At 42.2% G+C, this 17,972-nt stretch overlaps 3 protein-coding genes and 2 long non-coding RNA genes across 5 annotated transcripts; 3 read left to right on the top strand and 2 right to left on the bottom strand.

Moving 5' to 3' along the window:
* The first annotated feature begins 44 nt into the window (after window positions 1-44).
* LOC135351395 (myosin-10-like) lies at window positions 45-2,555 on the top strand. Its single transcript, XM_064550381.1, has 7 exons — window positions 45-234; window positions 295-422; window positions 478-810; window positions 868-994; window positions 1,131-1,297; window positions 1,361-2,197; window positions 2,259-2,555. The coding sequence occupies exons 1-7, from the start codon at window positions 126-128 to the stop codon at window positions 2,454-2,456; spliced, it is 1,899 nt and encodes a 632-aa protein (XP_064406451.1). The 5' UTR covers window positions 45-125; the 3' UTR covers window positions 2,457-2,555.
* Window positions 2,556-5,020: 2,465 nt separating this feature from the next.
* On the top strand, window positions 5,021-7,868 carry LOC135351441 (myosin-9-like). Its single transcript, XM_064550429.1, has 7 exons — window positions 5,021-5,210; window positions 5,272-5,399; window positions 5,470-5,802; window positions 5,857-5,983; window positions 6,108-6,274; window positions 6,338-7,534; window positions 7,597-7,868. The coding sequence occupies exons 1-7, from the start codon at window positions 5,102-5,104 to the stop codon at window positions 7,783-7,785; spliced, it is 2,250 nt and encodes a 749-aa protein (XP_064406499.1). The 5' UTR covers window positions 5,021-5,101; the 3' UTR covers window positions 7,786-7,868.
* Window positions 7,869-8,368: 500 nt separating this feature from the next.
* LOC135351135 (uncharacterized) lies at window positions 8,369-11,982 on the bottom strand. Its single transcript, XR_010399401.1, has 3 exons — window positions 11,873-11,982; window positions 11,666-11,724; window positions 8,369-8,446 (listed from the first exon to the last, which is right to left on the bottom strand). It is a non-coding gene; the product is annotated as an uncharacterized LOC135351135 (long non-coding RNA).
* Window positions 11,983-12,232: 250 nt separating this feature from the next.
* Window positions 12,233-14,742, top strand: LOC135351926 (GRIP and coiled-coil domain-containing protein 2-like). Its single transcript, XM_064551045.1, has 7 exons — window positions 12,233-12,420; window positions 12,476-12,603; window positions 12,671-13,009; window positions 13,067-13,193; window positions 13,307-13,473; window positions 13,537-14,373; window positions 14,436-14,742. Exons 1-7 carry the CDS (start codon window positions 12,312-12,314, stop codon window positions 14,631-14,633), a joined length of 1,905 nt encoding a protein of 634 aa, XP_064407115.1. The 5' UTR covers window positions 12,233-12,311; the 3' UTR covers window positions 14,634-14,742.
* Window positions 14,743-15,465: 723 nt separating this feature from the next.
* LOC135351133 (uncharacterized) lies at window positions 15,466-17,607 on the bottom strand. The gene is made up of 3 exons (XR_010399399.1): window positions 17,545-17,607; window positions 15,822-15,953; window positions 15,466-15,642 (listed from the first exon to the last, which is right to left on the bottom strand). It is a non-coding gene; the product is annotated as an uncharacterized LOC135351133 (long non-coding RNA).
* Window positions 17,608-17,972: the final 365 nt, after the last annotated feature.

Here is a 17,972-nt window from a genome sequence, read left to right as displayed (position 1 = left end):
GGCAATAGTAGATCAACTCATCACTCATTCATTCTCCTGCAAAATCTGCAAGCAGATCTCTTGAGTTCTACTGTGAGAAAGAAGGCTATTTATCACCTACGATATTGTTTACTTCAATCAAGAAGATGCTCGAAGGTGGTACGGCACGTGCCATTCTCATGGCCGCAGCAGTGCTAATTGGATTCTCAACTCCTCCCCATTTGATAGAAAATACACTGTCCAACTGCTTTTTAGGTAAAATAAAATAATGGCTAACTGATAATAAAATTTTAATACTTTATTTGTTTATCACAGGCTCAGGCACAGTCCTGAAGAATGAGTTGCAGAATGAGTTGCAGTCTCTTGGAGGAAGTGATTTTACCCTCTCTTTAGAATGGGCCTTGTTCAACCCAAGGCAAGGACTTTGCTTGAAAGAAATTGACGTAAGGGCTGCTTTTTTGCTAGTTAGCTATAATTATATCAAAATTTTTTCCATAGGTATTGCAAACTGCTGGGGAGAACCTTGTTTCGAACGACTCTTCTCCACTAAGCGATGAAGACTCTCACGTTCATGCAAACACCTCTCTGGATTTTAAGCATTTTAACTCATTTCTCCTCTCATCAACTCTGGACACTGATTACTCAAAAACCCAAGCGTTTGACTACACGACCATCGTGTATGAAGTTGGTCTGGAGTTGGAAACTGTCAGCCTTGTAATGGAATCGGAATTTGACGGACCGGCCTCTGACTTGCGCTTGCATCACTATCGATCAACACTGTCCTATGGAGATCTTCTCAACTCCTACTGGAATGAATGGACCTACCACATGGTGAGCCAAAGAGCTATAACTTGATGTGCTTATTCAAATTTTTGTTTGTTCTCATAGGGACCAAATCTTGGCTTGACATGTATGACTGTAATGTATGGGTGTGTGCTTTGCACTGCCCTGTACCACCTCTGGGCACGGACTACCACAAGCAAGGCATTGGCATTGAAATTCCAGTCACTATATGGTGAGCAGATAATGCATGCAATTCTGTTGTTGCTGCAAATTTCCCTTAGAAATTATTCTGCAATGTCACAGTTGGTTGTAGCTTACAAACTAATAACTTTACATTGCACTTATCTTTTTTGTACCTCTTTATATAGGTATTAATCTCAACAGTGAGTCCCAACTCTCTATTCTGACATTGGAGAGGGATACTCTACTTACGAAGCTCTTAGAGGCAACCACACATGCAGACTCACTCCAGGATCTTCTCAACCCTCTGTCCAAGGAGCTCCATGACATTACCAAACATAATGCTCACCTCAAGGTATATATAATTATAACACTCTTTACTATGATTGCATGGTAATCAAAATTTATAACCTTACAGCTTGAACTAGCTGAAAAGAATGATGACCTGAAGCATATCAAACTAATGAAGTCGATGTCTTACAAAAGATCGAAAATGTCAGAAGATAAGTTTAAGCTCGAACGGGCTCAATGGACAAAAACAAAAGAATCATTGGTGTCCGAATATGAAAAGCTTGTAGATAAGTATATTGCTGACAAGGAGGCTGAGATGACTAACGTCAAAAGGGAATTGGACGATTCTAAACGACAGGAAACTGATACCAAGAATTTGGTTATGTTGGCAGAGGAGCACATGGAGAGAAAAAGAAAAGAATGGCTGAACATTGAAAAACAGATGATGGCAAACCGCACAATACTTATTGAGGATCGAAATTACATCGAGGCTGAGTTATTGAACACGAAGAAAGCATTGGAGCGATCAGAGCTGCTTGAATTTGAGGCACAGACAAAGTTGATTTTGGATGAAGAGAGTCTGGAACAGGAAAGAAGTGACTGGAAGGAAACAAAGGAGGCGCTATTGAATAAGAACACTGAGCTTGCTGACAAATACACTGCTTTGGAGACCGAACTACTGGACACAAAGAAAGCATTGGAACGATCAGAAATACACAAGTTTGAAGGCCAACAAAAGTTGGTACTGGCTGAGGAGCACATGAATAGGGAGAGTGAGGCGATGAAAGAGCTCTTGACATTGGAGTGCACTAAGTTCGAGAAGAAAAACAGCGCACAAAAGACTGAGCTACAGAGCGTTAAGAAACAGCTAGAGAAAAATAAATGTCTTGAGATTGAGTTGCAGGCCAAGCTAAGGTCAACTGAGGAGGCACTAAAGAGAAAAGAGAGATCTCTTCAGGCATTGGTGAGTAGCATGTATATAATCATTGTAAACGAGTAAAATATTGTTTATCCTACTGACACAGAAAAGGGTAGAAGCTACTGAAGAGAAGCAGCTTAAATTGGCCAGGGAAGAGATTGCACTACTAAAGAGAAGGCGCAGTGCAGTACCACCACGTTCCCCCCGCTCCGCTCACAAAGTGGCTAGTGGACGTGTTGATGCTGTGGACAGTGGTATATCGAGTGAACCGGACCTCTCGTCACACGGTGCCCTAGCTGGCTAGCTTATAATAATCACAGAACTGGATTATTGGACAATGGCTATGCATGACTGTATTATATATAAATAGTTGATCGTTACAATGTAAATGTTACAATGTAAATGTGAATCAATTAATCAACCATTCAAAACATTCTACAGCATGGCCTTAGAAACGAAATCCTTTAGTAGCTGCATCAATTAATATGAATATAAGTACCAACAGAATAGCCACGAAAAGCAGAATAATGGCGGTTAGAATGCCTAGGCCAGTCATCACAGCATGCAGTGTTGGTGAAACAGAGAGCCTTGTCAGAAGCTTTCCTCGCTCCTTCCATGTCCCCAACTCTTAGCTTGGAGTTGACCTGCACAAGGCAGCAAACCTATAATTTCTAGAGGCTTAAAATAATATAAAGGTACTATAAATAATTATATTGTTGATGCACAAGCTTACAGTGTCAAAATAATGTACACATCCATAATCATTATAATTATTACATGCATGAATGTAGTATATACATTATAGGAACAGACTTAATTTTTTGTGACGAGCTGCTTACATCGTTGGAGCATTTAACAGCTGCCAGCGGACCACAGCAGCAAGCAGCATGCCGTTGCCATAAGCAACCTGTCCCTATAGTTGCTCGGACGGGACACTGCCACAGGAGTACCATACTCAAAACCAACTTGTACTGCAAATAATTATAGCGAAACGAAATCATTAAAAACTGAACACTCTCAACTTCTATTTTGCCTAATTGACCCCAGACCGATCCGTCTCCAATTGAACGCTAGGTCGCCCCTCGGCCTGGTATTGATTGTATCTGGGCGTGACTGGAAACTGGTAGGAATTATTTTGTGCTATGTACTGTAAGTCTTCATTCATCACAGTTGGCTAAAAATAAAGTGATATAATGACACTAGAAATTAATACTGTTATCTGTAGAGTATACTGCACAGCAGTACTGCGTCCATAATAAATGCAGACGTTTAGAAGCGAAGATCTCAAACAAGAGCTTCCAGGTGGCATAACAAAGATTATGTGTTCACAGTGCATCAAGAGACAGTAGAATCCTGACGTCACTGGTCAGGATAGCAACCAGAAGTGTTGAAAGAGCCATTCCACGTCAGTAGTTTTAGTGCAGGTAGTTCTATAAGATCGGCCCCTTGGGAAGGACACGAGTGGCACTGGGGCATCCTCTTTCAATGAGTTCGCACCCATCAGCTAGGAGGAGTACGACGGGGGTTGGAGGGGAACGGTTCGATCTTGCTCCTGTATAAAAATTAGTATATGATTTTAAATTCATCATTCCACTATACATTTTGTAACTCACAGTGATGGTCCACACAACACTATAGCCTCGATCCCAGGTCGCACTTCCTTGAAGGCCGGTGAAGGAGGCTAACACAACACCAGTGCCAGTGCCGTATATAATGTCATATCTTTGGGCTATAGGCTATAGTGTACAATTTCTAATGATGAAAGGATATTATTGATTTACATCGCTCACCTTGACAATACATCTCAGGCCCAGCACGCAGCCACTTTTGGACACCCCTGAGCATAGTATACAAGAGATTGATGGCCAGAGTCTGAGGATAGACTCCACCAAGTATATTTGGATCAATGGTCTAATCAAGCGCTTGTATTAAATGTGTAGTTAATCAAAGGTAGCCAACAGATAGCCAGAAACTTGAGAACCTAGGTCTGTTCTTTCATATATAAGAGTGGTGCTCCTTCTTCCTTCGCCTTGTCTTTCGCACAAGACAGCTCACACTCTATAGCTATATCTCTGACAAACTATTAACGGTGATTTTACGGAGTAAGTATGCTTACATACACTATTATTTCTATTCACTCGTTTTGAGCGAATATCTAAGCAACCACAGCACATACCCAGATACACGCTCAGATACAATCAATACCAGGCCGAGGAGGCGACCTAGTGTTCAATTGGAGACGGATCGGCTTGGGGTCGAGGCTAGGGGAATTATTGCTTATTTATCACTCAGTACTCACATCCACAATGACTATACTCTCTGCTTCCTCCTCCAGTGTTTTGTATTGATATCTGCAGGGGGGGGGGTCAACAGAAGATTGTAAGTAAGGCCTGATTGTATTTTTGATGAGTTAGATCTATAAAGTATAACTAAGCTCCATGCAATTTCAAGCTAACTGCTTAGACATGGCTATTGGCTACAATAAATCTTACCTGCTTCATTGGCCATGATGGTTGAATACTTAAACTTGAACAAAAACATCATGCAATTGAATATCACAACCAGCTACAATGAACTACAAGCAGTTTTGCGCATGCTCTGTAAGCTAGTCTGCATCAGCCCCACCCTTTTTCAATTGCAACGACGACAAATGGCGCTATATAGGTACGATAATGAGGCATTGCATAGCTCACAGCTTAAATCAAATATGTAGCTACCTTATGTAGAGATGTGTAAGCATATCGGTATGGTAGGCACAAAAATTTACCGTCGCGTCACTCTGCATAGGATGACGTCATGTAGCGTTTATGCGTTTTGTGTGCATGGCAATAGTAGATCAACTCATCGCTCATTCATTCTCCTGCAAAATCTGCAAGCAGATCTCTTGAGTTCTATTGTGAGAAAGAAGGCTATTTATCAGCTACGATATTGTTTACTTCAATCAAGAAGATGCTCGAAGGTGGTACGGCACGTGCCATTCTCATGGCCGCAGCAGTGCTAATTGGATTCTCAACTCCTCCCCATTTGATAGAAAATACACTGTCCAACTGCTTTTTAGGTAAAATAAAATAATGATCATTCTAGCTAACTGATAATAATACTTTATTTGTTCATCACAGCCTCAGGCACAGTCCTGAAGAATGAATTGCAGAATGAGTTGCAGTCTCTTGGAGGAAGTGATTTTACCCTCTCTTTAGAATGGGCCTTGTTCAACCCAAGGCAAGGACTTTGCTTGAAAGAAATTGACGTAAGGGCTGCATTTTATTGCTTTTTTGCTAGCTAGAGCTAGCTATAATTATGTCAAATTTTTTCCATAGGTATTGCAAACTGCTGGGGAGAACCTTGTTTCGAACGACTCTTCACCACTAAACGATGAAGACTCTCACGTTCATGCAAACACCTCTCTGGATTTTAAGCATTTTAACTCATTTCTCCTCTCATCAACTCTGGACACTGATTACTCGATAACCCAAGCGTTTGACTACACGACCATCGTGTATGAAGTTGGTCTGGAATTGGAAACTGTCAGCCTTGTATCAGAATCGGAATTTGACGGAACAGCCTCTTACTTGCGCTTGCATCACTATCGATCTACACTGTCCTATGGAGATCTTCTCAACTCCTACTGGAATGAATGGACCTACCACATGGTGAGCCAAAGAGCTATAACTTGATGTGCTGATTATAATTGTTTGTTCTCATAGGGACCAAATCTTGGCTTGACATGTGTGACTGTTATGTATGGGTGTGTGCTTTGCACTGCCCTGTACCACCTCTGGGCACGGACTACCACAAGCAAGGCATTGGCATTGAAATTCCAGTCCCTATATGGTGAGCAGATAATGAATGCAATTCTGTTATTGCTGCAAATTTCCCTTAGAAATTATTCTGCAATGTACAGTTGGTTGTAGCTTACAAACTACATTGCACTTATCTTTTTTGTACCTCTTTATAGGTGTTAATCTCAACAGTGAGTCCCAACTCTCTATTCTGACATTGGAGAGGGATACTCTACTTACGAAGCTCTTAGAGACAACCACACACGCAGACTCACTCCAGGATCTTCTCAACTCTCTGTCCAAGGAGCTCCACGACATTACCAAACATAATGCTCACCTCAAGGTATATATAATTATAACACTCTTTACTATGATTGCATGGTAATCAAAATTTATAACCTTACAGCTTGAACTAGCTAAAAAGAATGATGACCTGAAGCATATCAAACTAATGAAGTCGATGTCTTACAAAAGATCGAAAATGTCAGAAGATAAGTTTAAGCTCGAACGGGCTCAATGGAAAAAAACAAAAGAATCATTGGTGTCCGAATATGAAAAGCTTGTAGAGAAGTATATTGCTGACAAGGAGGCTGAGATGACTAACGTCAAAAGGGAATTGGAGGGTTCTAAACGACAGGAGACTGATACCAAGAACTTAGTTATGTTGGCAGAGGAGCACATGGAGAGAAAAAGGAAAGAATGGCTGAACATTGAAAAACAGATGATGGCAAACCGCACAATACTTATTGAGGATCGAAATTACATCGAGGCTGAGTTATTGAACACGAAGAAAGCATTGGAGCGATCAGAGCTGCTTGAATTTGAGGCACAGACAAAGTTGATTTTGGATGAAGAGAGTCTGGAACAGGAAAGAAATGAATGGCTGAACATTGAAAAACAGATGATGGCAAACCGCACAATACTTATTGAGGATCGAAATTACATCGAGGCTGAGTTATTGAACACGAAGAAAGCATTGGAGCGATCAGAGCTGCTTGAATTTGAGGCACAGACAAAGTTGATTTTGGATGAAGAGAGTCTGGAACAGGAAAGAAAAGAATGGCTGAACATTGAAAAACAGATGATGGCAAACCGCACAATACTTATTGAGGATCGAAATTACATCGAGGCTGAGTTATTGAACACGAAGAAAGCATTGGAGCGATCAGAGGTGCTTGAATTTGAGGCACAGACAAAGTTGATTTTGGATGAAGAGAGTCTGGAACAGGAAAGAAGTGACTGGAAAGAAACAAAGGAGGCGCTATTGAATAAGAACACTGAGCTTGCTGACAAATACACTGCTTTGGAGACCGAACTACTGGACACAAAGAAAGCATTGGAACGATCAGAAATACACAAGTTTGAAGGCCAACAAAAGTTGGTACTGGCTGAGGAGCACATGAACAGGGAGAGTGAGGCGATGAAAGAGCTCTTGACATTGGAGTGCACTAAGTTTGAGAAGAAAAACAGCGCACAAAAGACTGAGCTACAGAGCATTAAGAAACAGCTAGAGAAAAATAAATGTCTTGAGATTGAGTTGCAGGCCAAGCTAAGGTCAACTGAGGAGGCACTAAAGAGAAAAGAGAGATCTCTTCAGGCATTGGTGAGTAGCGTGTATATAATCATTGTGAACTAGTAAAATTATTGTTTATCCTACTGACACAGAAAAGGGTAGAAGCTACTGAAGAGAAGCAGCTTAAATTGGCCAGGGAAGAGATTGCACTGCTAAAGAGAAGGCGCAGTGCAGTACCACATTCCCCCCGCTCTGCTCACAAAGTGGCTAGTGGACGTGTTGATGCTGTGGACAGTGGTATATCGAGTGAACCTGACCTCTCGTCACACGGTGCCCTATAGCTGGCTATAGCTAGCTTATAATAATCACAGAACTGGATTATTGGACAATGGCTATGCATGACTGTATTATAGTTATAGTTGATCGTTACAATGTAAATGTTACAATGTAAATGTGAATCAATTAATCAACCATTCAAAACATTCTACAGCATGGCCTTAGAAACGAAATCCTTTAGTAGCTGCATCATAAGCCAATAATTAAAGTACCAACAGAATAGCCACGAAAAGCAGAATAATGGCGGTTTGAATGCCTATAGGCCAGTCATCACAGCAGTGTTGGTGAAACAGAGTGCCTTGTCAGAAGCTTTCCTCGCTCCTTCCATGTCCCCAACTCTTAGCTTAATTGGAGTTGACCTGCACAAGGCAGCAAACCTATAAATTTCTAGAGGCTTAAAATAATATAAAGGTACTATAAAAATTAATTATTGTTGATGCACAAGCTTACAGTGTCAAAACAATGTACACATCCATAATAATTATAATTATTACATGCATGAATGTAGAACAGACTGAATTTTTTGTGACGAACTGCTTACATCGTTGGAGCATTTAACAGCGCAGCAGCAGCAGCAGCATGCTGTTGCATGAGCAACCTATCCCTATAGTTGCTCGGACGGGACACTCCCACAGGAGCACCATACTCAAAACCGATCAACTTGTACTGCAAATAGCGAAACAAAATCTGAACTCTCTCAACTTCCATTTTGCCTACTGAGAGTTGTAGTTTCAGTTTAGCATGCAAGGCCAAGGACAACATAAATTAAATATATAATAATTACGTTACAATAATTATAATAGTTAAAGATGAAAAATAAATTATGTAGTTCACAGATTAAAATATATATAGTATATACGTATACATGTACAGACCAGGTGTAATTCGTACAACAATAAATAATGTAGTAATTCAAAGTTCCAATGTTTCGAGGGAGAGGGTCTGCAAGTCCATTGTGCCCATCACTGAGGCCGCATTTCCACGCTGTACTGCGACCGACAGCCTTTGCAGTAACTGTAATGGGAGGACTTCTGATCTCCCGTGACACGTGCAATGCGCCCACCTAATTCCTTAACAAAATAATGTCTTAGACTTAGGCCCTAGAACACCTGTAGTCTCTATGGCTAGTGGGGTGAAGCAGTGCAGCGAATCAAGGCTGGTGTATTTGGCCTCCATCCTCTCTTCTGCTCCTGCAGCTACAAGCCCTGCCTCCGAGGTAGCACTTATGGTGTATGATGGGGGAAAGGTGTCCGGGCAGGTCGCGTCCCACACCAGCATGCAGCTTCCCACACTTCCAGGGTACCATGGTGATGCCATCTGGGCGCTTCCCATCCGACCGTTGTAGGCCTGATGGTTCAAGGCGTGCAGGTATCTTTGCAGAGGTGAGGGTTCTATGCACAATATCGTTCAAAGCCGCATGACGATGGTGTCGACCTTCACTGCTACGGCAGCTGAGCCCATGAGTGCCCAAACTGTCCACCCCAGCTCCACAGTGATAACAGGAATGGGGTCTGCATAGAGGGGCACCAAGGCGTAGGCCTACAGCAACTCTGATGGTGTTATCATTCATCCTTAGGCCTAGCGAAGAAATAGGCAGCACATCTAGCCAGGCACCCGTCTCTTTCACTCTGTAAGCGAGCAATCTGGGATCTGGCGCATCTGCCAAAAGCCCTTCTGCTGTATTTGATGCCTTTATGGTGTCCCATGATTTCTGTTTACACTTATCCGCACCTTCTGGTGGGGCATTGGTGAGACCAACTGACCACTGGGCATCCACGGCTTCTACATTAATAAGAGGACAGCCTTGGAGAGCTGGAGGAACAATTAAATTTTGTTGAACTATAGGTCTGAAGAGGCAGCAGCCGATGCTATAAAAGCTGAAGGTGCAAGCTGCACTACATTCCTGATCCCAAGTCCCCCCATATTTACAGGAAGGGTGGCCTGCAACCAAGCAGGATCATCTTCCCCAAAGAGGATGTTGGTGACAGTGCTCAAAATTGACTTGAGGTGGCCATTATAATCCTGCAGCGCTGGCGAAAGAAATGCAGCATAGTGAAGTCCTGAGATTATAGATGAGCTTTGGAATTGCAAAGGAGTGCTTGAGGAGTAGGATGGCGTCATGAGTGCAAAGTAGTTTTAGCCTGTCACCCATTCTTCTCAACATGGTTATCTTCTCCTGAAGAAGATCAGTGATGGAGGCAACATCACCGATTGATGACCCTAAAAGGGACGATTGCGAGGGATTTACTATCTTAGCTCCAGGGAGATAGGACAAGATTGTGTTACACGTCTCGAGGGAGGAGGATATAATTTCAGTCTTCTTTGTATTCAGTACGAGGCCAACTGAGGCACCCACACGCTGTAGCACCTCAATATCACGTCTGAGGTCTTCCACATTCCCTACCAGAGTACCATCATCCAAAAAAAAGAAACCCAACTCTGACTGGAGCTGTGATCCCATGTGGTGGATGCACAAACAAAAGAGAAGTGGCCCCAAATGTTCCCCCTATTGCACTCCCTCTGCTGATAGCAGTGTCTTGTCCTCCCAGAACAGCGACAATGGTGAGGAATAAGCTGAGTGGATGAAAGGGTAGAGGCCCTGGGCATGGTCCAAAACTGCAGCCAGAACTTTGTCCCTATGGATAGAATTGAAGGCATTCTTGAAATCTAGTTTCAAAATGGCCTTGCTGGGGTCAATGTCCTGCAAGTATAGCCTAGCAACATGAACCGCTGCCTCTGCACCACCTCTCACCCCATAGCCCAGCTATACCTTGGGGCTAGGAGCTCTCCCATCTCGTCCATAATCTTGCGTCCAGCTAGTTTCGCAACTAGACGACGAAGAGTGCAGCCTACGGCAATAGGTCGAACACCCCCGTCTTTCTTCTGCAGAGCTGTCAAATTAAAGTAGCCTATAATAAGAGTGCATTCCATAGTGCTTATAGAGTGCAAGTGACCCAAATTAAAAATCTATCCCAGTTATAATTATACCATGAAGCTCACATGTTGCCATGCTAGGGGCATTACAGTAGACTCTCGTTAATCCGGTCACCCTTGGGACCATGCAGCTTGGCCAGAATAGCGAGGTGGCTGTATCTCAGGAAATAGCTGCGGCTTAAAAACGACCTTACCTCGAATCTAATAACGCGGTTCTTGTCTCGAGGATAATGTAGGATAATGAATCATTCTGTTCTCTATTTAAGTGTAATCCAATTTATTTCTAAACCACACCCAAAACGTCATATCCGGACTCTCGTTAATCCGGTCACCCTTGGGACTATGCAGCTTGGCCGGAATAGCAAGGTGGCTGTAGCTCAGGAAATAGCCGCGGCTTAAAAACGACCTTACCTCGAATCTAATGACTACTTTTGCGGTTCTTGTCTCGAGGGTAATGTAGGATATCGAATCATTCTGTTCTCTACCAGTGTAATCCAATTTTATTTGCTAAACCACACCCAAAACGTCATATCCGGCCGTAATATACGTATCAAATTACATTGAAAACCTAGCACTGGCTGGTAAACGGAATAGCGAGTGGCCGTACTTCAGGGTGAGTTTTGTGCAGTAAACATAATTATTATAGCTAGCATTCCGTGACAAGCCAAATGGCCGGTATATCGAAGTGGCCGTACTTCAGAGAGCCGGAATAGGGAGAGTCTATACTGTACGTATAAAATTACGTTGAAAATCTTGTTTGGGACAGCCAGCACTGGCCGGTAAACGGAATAGTGAGTGGCCGTACTTCAGGGTGAGTTTTGTGCAGTAAACATAATATTATAGCTAGCATTCCGTGCTAAGCCAAATGGCTGGTATATCGAGGTGGCCGTTCTTCAGAGAGCCGGAATAGCGAGAGTCTACTGTATTGCTTATTTATCACTCAGTACTCACATCCACAATGACTATACTCTCTGCTTCCTCCTCCAGTGTTTTGCATTCACTCTTGATATCTGCAGGGGGGGGGGAGGGTCAACAGAAGATTGTAAGTAAGGCCTGATTGTATTTTATGATGAGTTAGATTTATATAAAGTATAACTAAGCTGCATACAATTTCCAGCTAGCTGCTTAGACATGGCTATTGGCTACAATAAATCTTACCTGCTTCATTGGCCGTGATGGCTGAATACTTAAACTTGAACAAAGACACACCATACAACCGTTTGCTGTTTTGCGCATGCTCTGTAAGTATGCAGCAGCCCCACCCTTTTTCAATTGCAACAGGCAAATGGCGCTGCGATAATTCTGCAGTGCATAGCTCTAGTCACAGCTGAAAATCAAGAGAGCTACCTTATGTAGAGATGAGTATAATTATCAGCATATCGCATATCGGTATAGGCATAAAAATTTACCGACGCGTCACTCTGCATAGGATGACGTCATGTAGCGTTTATGCGTTTTTGTGTGCATGGCAATAGTAGATCAACTCATCACTCATTCATTCTCCTGCAAAATCTGCAAGCAGATCTCTTGAGTTCTATTGTGAGAAAGAAGGCTATTATTTTATCAGCTACTAGTATTGTTTACTTCGGTCAAGAAGATGCTCGAAAGCAACACAGCACGTGCCATTCTCATGGCCGCAGCAGTGCTAATCGGATTCTCAACTCCTCCCCATTTGATAGAAAATACACTGTCCAACTGCTTCTTAGGTAAAATAAAATAATGATCATTAATTTTTAGTAATACTTTATTTATTCATCACAGGCTCAGGCACAGTCCTGAAGAATGAGTTGCAGAATGAGTTGCAGTCTCTTGGAGGAAGTGATTTTACCCTCTCTTTAGAATGGGCCTTGTTCAACCCAAGGCAAGGACTTTGCTTGAAAGAAATTGACGTAAGAGCTGCTTTTTATTGCTTTTTTACTAGCTAGCTAGCTATAATTATATCAATTTTTTCCATAGGTATTGCAAACTGCTTGGGAAAACCTTGTTTCGAACGACTCTTCACCACTGAGCGATAAAGGCTCTCATGTTCATGCGAACACCTCTCTGGATTTTAAGCATTTTAACTCATTTCTCCTATCATCAACTCTGGATACTGATTACTCAAAAACACAAGCGTTTGACTACACGACCATCGTGTATGAAGTTGATCTGGAATTGGAATTGGAAACTGTCAGCCTTGCATCAGAATCGGAATTTGGCGGAACGGCCTCTTACTTGCGCTTGCATCACTATCGATCTACACTGTCCTATGGAGATCTTCTCAACTCCTACTGGAATGAATGGACCTACCACATGGTGAGCCAAAGAGCTATAACTTGATGTGCTGATTATAATTATTGTTTGTTCTCATAGGGACCAAATCTTGGCTTGACATGTGTGACTGTTATGTATGGGTGTGTGCTTTGCACTGCCCTGTACCACCTCTGGGCACGGACTACCACAAGCAAGGCATTGGCATTGAAATTCCAGTCGCTATATGGTGAGCAGATAATCATGCAATTCTGTTGTTGCTGCAAATTTCCCTTAGACTGCAATGTCACAGTTGGTTGTAGCTTACAAACTAATAATTGCACTTTTTGTACCTCTTTATAGGTATTAATCTCAACAATGAGTCCCAACTCTCTATTCTGACATTGGAGAGGGATACTCTACTTACGAAGCTCTTAGAGGCAACCACACATGCAGACTCACTCCAGGATCTTCTCAACCCTCTGTCCAAGGAGCTCCATGACATTACCAAACATAATGCTCACCTCAAGGTATATATAATTATAACACTCTTTACTATGATTGCATGGTAATCAAAATTTATAACCTTACAGCTTGAACTAGCTAAAAAGAATGATGACCTGAAGCAAATCAAACTAATGAAGTCGATGTCTTACAAAAGATCGAAAATGTCAGAAGATAAGTTTAAGCTCGAACGGGCTGAATGGACAAAAACGAAAAAATCATTGGTGTCCGAATATGAAAAGCTTGTAGAGAAGTGTATTGCTGACATGGAGGCTGAGATGACTAACGTCAAAAGGGAATTGGAGGATTCTAAACGACAAGAGACTGATACCAAGAACTTGGTTATGTTGGCAGAGGAGCACATGGAGAGAAAAAGGAAAGAATGGCTGAACATTGAAAAACAGATGATGGCAAACCGCACGTTGCTTATCGAGGATCGCAATTATATCGAGGCTGAGTTATTGAACACGAAGAAAGAATTGGAGCGATCAGAGCTGCTTGAATTTGAGGCACGGACAAAGTTGATTTTGGATGAAGAGAGTCTGGAACAGGAAAGAAGTGTCTGGAAGGAGACAAAGGAGGCGCTATTGAAAAAGAACACTGAGCTTGCTGACAAATACACTGCTTTGAAGACCGAACTACTGGACGCAAAGAAAGCATTGGAACGATCAGAAATACACAAGTTTGAAGGCCAACAAAAGTTGGTACTGGCTGAGGAGCACATGAACAGGGAGAGTGAGGCGATGAAAGAGCTCTTGACATTGGAGTGCACTAAGTTCGAGAAGAAAAACAGCGCACAAAAGACTGAGCTACAGAGCGTTCAGAAACAGCTAGAGAAAAGTAAATGTCTTGAGATTGAGGTGCAGGCCAAGCTAAGGTCAACTGAGGAGGCACTAAAGAGAAAAGAGAGATCTCTTCAGACATTGGTGAGTAGCGTGTATATAATCATTGTGAACTAGTAAAATTATTGCTTATCCTACTGACACAGAAAAGGGTAGAAGCTAATGAAGAGAAGCAGCTTAAATTGGCCAGGGAAGAGATTGCACTACTAAAGAGAAGGCGCAGTGCAGTACCACCACGTTCCCCCCGCTCCGCTCACAAAGTGACTAGTGGACGTGTTGATGCTGTGGACAGTGGTATATCGAGTGAACCTGACCTCTCGTCACACGGTGCCCTAGCTGGCTAGCTTATAATAATCACAGAACTGGATTATTGGACAATGGCTATGCATGACTGTATTATAGTTATAGTTGATCGTTACAATGTAAATGTTACAAATGAATGTAAAATTAATGTGAATCAATTAATCAACCATTCAAAACATTCTACAGCATGGCTTTAGAAACGAAATCCTTTAAGTAGAGTAATTCGCCGAACTCCATCAGACATCAAAGTGCGTCAGGTAAAAGGGCGTGTAACGCACAAACAAAACAAGACTGATTCAAACTAATTCAACACACTAACAGATGGCCATGGGTCTATTATCCAGCGAAAACTTGGATAGGCCAAGTCGCTTTTCCAGTCCGAGCAGTGATAACTTGAAAAAAAACGAATTTTTCAATTTTCGCCAGAACGTACCGATCCCCGTTTTTGCCAAACTACACAGCTAGAGAAAACTGACACAAGCTGAGTACAATCTAGATTGAGTGCAGTACAGAGTGGAGCAATTCCCAGAATCAGGCGACCCTGCAAAGCGGAGCTACACTTGTTTCTTTGTGAGGGTTATAAGGTGCTGAGTCAGCAATATTCTAGCTATAAGCGCTAATAATTATAATTATAGCGCTTATAATTATAGGTGCTTGTGTGGTTTGGCAAAAACAGGGATCGGTATGTTCTGACGAAAATCGAAAAATTCGGTATAGTTTTTTACTGCTCGGACTGGCCTATCCAAGTTTTCGCTGGATAATAGGCCCATGGCCATCTTTAGTGTGTGTAATTAGTTTGAATCAGTCTTGTTTTGTTTGTGCGTTACACGCCCTTTTACCTGACGCACTTTGATGTCTGACGGAATTCGGCGACTTACTCTAGCTGCATCAATTAATAATATGAATAATTTATAAGTACCAACAGAATAGCCACATAATGGCGGTTTGAATGCCTAGGCCAGTCATCACAGCAGTGTTGGTGAAACAGAGTGCCTTGTCAGAAGCTTTCCTCGCTCCTTCCATGTCCCCAACTCTTAGCTTGGAGTTGACCTGCACAAGGCAGCAAACCTATAAATTTCTAAAGGCTTAAACTAATATAAAGGTACTATAGATAATAATTATAATTGTTGACGCACAAGCTTACAGTGTCAAATGTATACACATCCATATTACATGCATGAATGGAGTACATTAGGAACAGACTGAATTTTTTGTGACGAGCTGCTTACATCGTTGGAGCATTTAACAGCTGCCAGTCCACAGCAGCAGCAGCATGCCGTTGCCATGAGCAACCTGTCCCTATAGTTGCTCGGATGGGACACTGCCACAGGAGCACCATACTCAAAACCGATCAACTTGTACTGCAAATAGCGAAACGAAATCATCAGTTAAAAACTAAACACTCTCAACTTTTATTTTGCCTATACTGAGAGTTGTAGTTTCAGTTTAGCATGCATGCAAGGACAAGGATAACATATTAAAGGAGCCTAAAATAAGAGTGCATTCCATAGTGCTTATAGAGTGCAAGTGACCCAAATTAAAAATCTATCCCAGTTATAATTATACAATGAAGCTCACATGTCAGGGGCGGATCCAGGAAAAATGAAAGGGGGGGCTAGTAGAAAGGGTGCAAATGTTTTAGCTTTTTACAATTTGCTCACAATTTGACCTTTGAACTTTTATATAATGAGTGAATACTGAATACGAAAAAGTTAATGCAAAAAACTCGTTCTAATCAACAAAGGATTGATACTGTATACATTGTAGATGTTACATGTACATTCGTGCACTCTTGGTATAAGCCTCGATCCCAGGCCTCTCTTCCTAGGCCTTGCATGTGAAGGAGGCTATTAATTGTGCATGCTGCATGCTGCAATATGGAGCAGATCTCAGACTTTTTCAGCTAGTTGCAAGGAAGCAGCCTTACCTCCTCTCACCAGACTGCACTGGGTAGGCATTGTACTTGTGGTCCTTTCATTGTACAAAACATTGCACAAGGAGCTTACTCAGCAACAGCAATAGTTGACCTTAGTCTCATGAATCAGTAGCCTCCTTCACCGGCCATCATAGAAAAGAAGACCTACTATCGATTGCTTGCGCATGCACAAAAATTATTGGATATTTTTTCTCGTAAAATTTCCTATAATACAGAATTCATGCATCAGAGAAATATCCTAAAAGCCATACACAGAGCTATATAGCTAGCTAGCTAGAGACAGAGCTATGTAGGTTTGTTGTACAGCTATTTTCTTCTGATGGAATCAGTAGCAGTAGTATAGTAGACTTTCACCAAAGTTAGTGTTAAATGGGCGTGGCCTGTCCATATAGGCTCTTGCCAGCTTTCACTCCGTTCAGGCGATCGTTATCCACACTGTTGCAGGCTGTGAGTCTTTTGTTAATATAGCAGGCTAAGGGTAGCTATCAGAGAATGCTATCCGATGGGCTAGAAACCTTCAATCGAACTTTCTATCTACTTCCTTCAATCCACTTCCTGTGATTTCATAGTTTTACTGAGCATATACGATGTTATCCAAAGCCCCCAGATACCGGGGGGATATTTGCGAATGCGCAAGCAGTCGATACCAGGCCCACTTCCTTGAGTGAAGTGCGGCCTGGAATCGAGGCTAGAATCAGCCGCACTTGGAAAGGACTTTCGAAGTGCGGCTGATTCATGAGACTAAGTTGACCTATGCACTTTAAATTAGTATGTAAGTCTAGCTAGCTAGCCTAGATCCTTTATACTCTTAGAGATAGACCTGGCTGTTGTCTAGCATCTCTTAAGTCAGTGAGTCTACATGCAGATGCATAAGTAACAAGGTTGAAACTCAGAATAGCAATACATATAGGTAGTTTTTTTCAAAATGGGGGGGCTTCAGCCCCTCAAATCACCCCCTGGATCCGCCCCTGCACATGTTGCCATGCTAGGAGCATTGTTGCTCACTCAGTACTCACATCCACAATGACTATACTCTCTGCTTCCTCCTCCAGTGTTTTGTATTCACTCTTGATATCTGCAGGGGGGAGGAGGGTCAACAGAAGATTGTAAGTAAGGCCTGGTTGTATTTTAGATCTATATAAAGTACAACTAAGCTGCATTAACCAGCTACAATTGCTGTTTTGCGCATGCTCTGTAAGTATGCAGCAGCCCCACCCTTTTTCAATTGCAACTGGCAAATGTTGCTAGCTACGTCGATAATTCTGCAGTGCTAGTCACAGCTGAAAATCAAGAGAGCTACCGTATGTAGAGATGAGTAAGCATAATTATGGCACAAAAATTTACCGACGTCACTCTGCATAGGATGACGTCATGTAGCGTTTATGCGTTTTGTGTGCATGGCAATAGTAGATCAACTCATCGCTCATTCATTCTCCTGCAAAAT

This window comes from Halichondria panicea, chromosome 17, assembly GCF_963675165.1.
Source record: "Halichondria panicea chromosome 17, odHalPani1.1, whole genome shotgun sequence".
NCBI lineage: Eukaryota > Metazoa > Porifera > Demospongiae > Suberitida > Halichondriidae > Halichondria > Halichondria panicea.
This window is presented reverse-complemented; position numbering and strand designations above follow the sequence as displayed.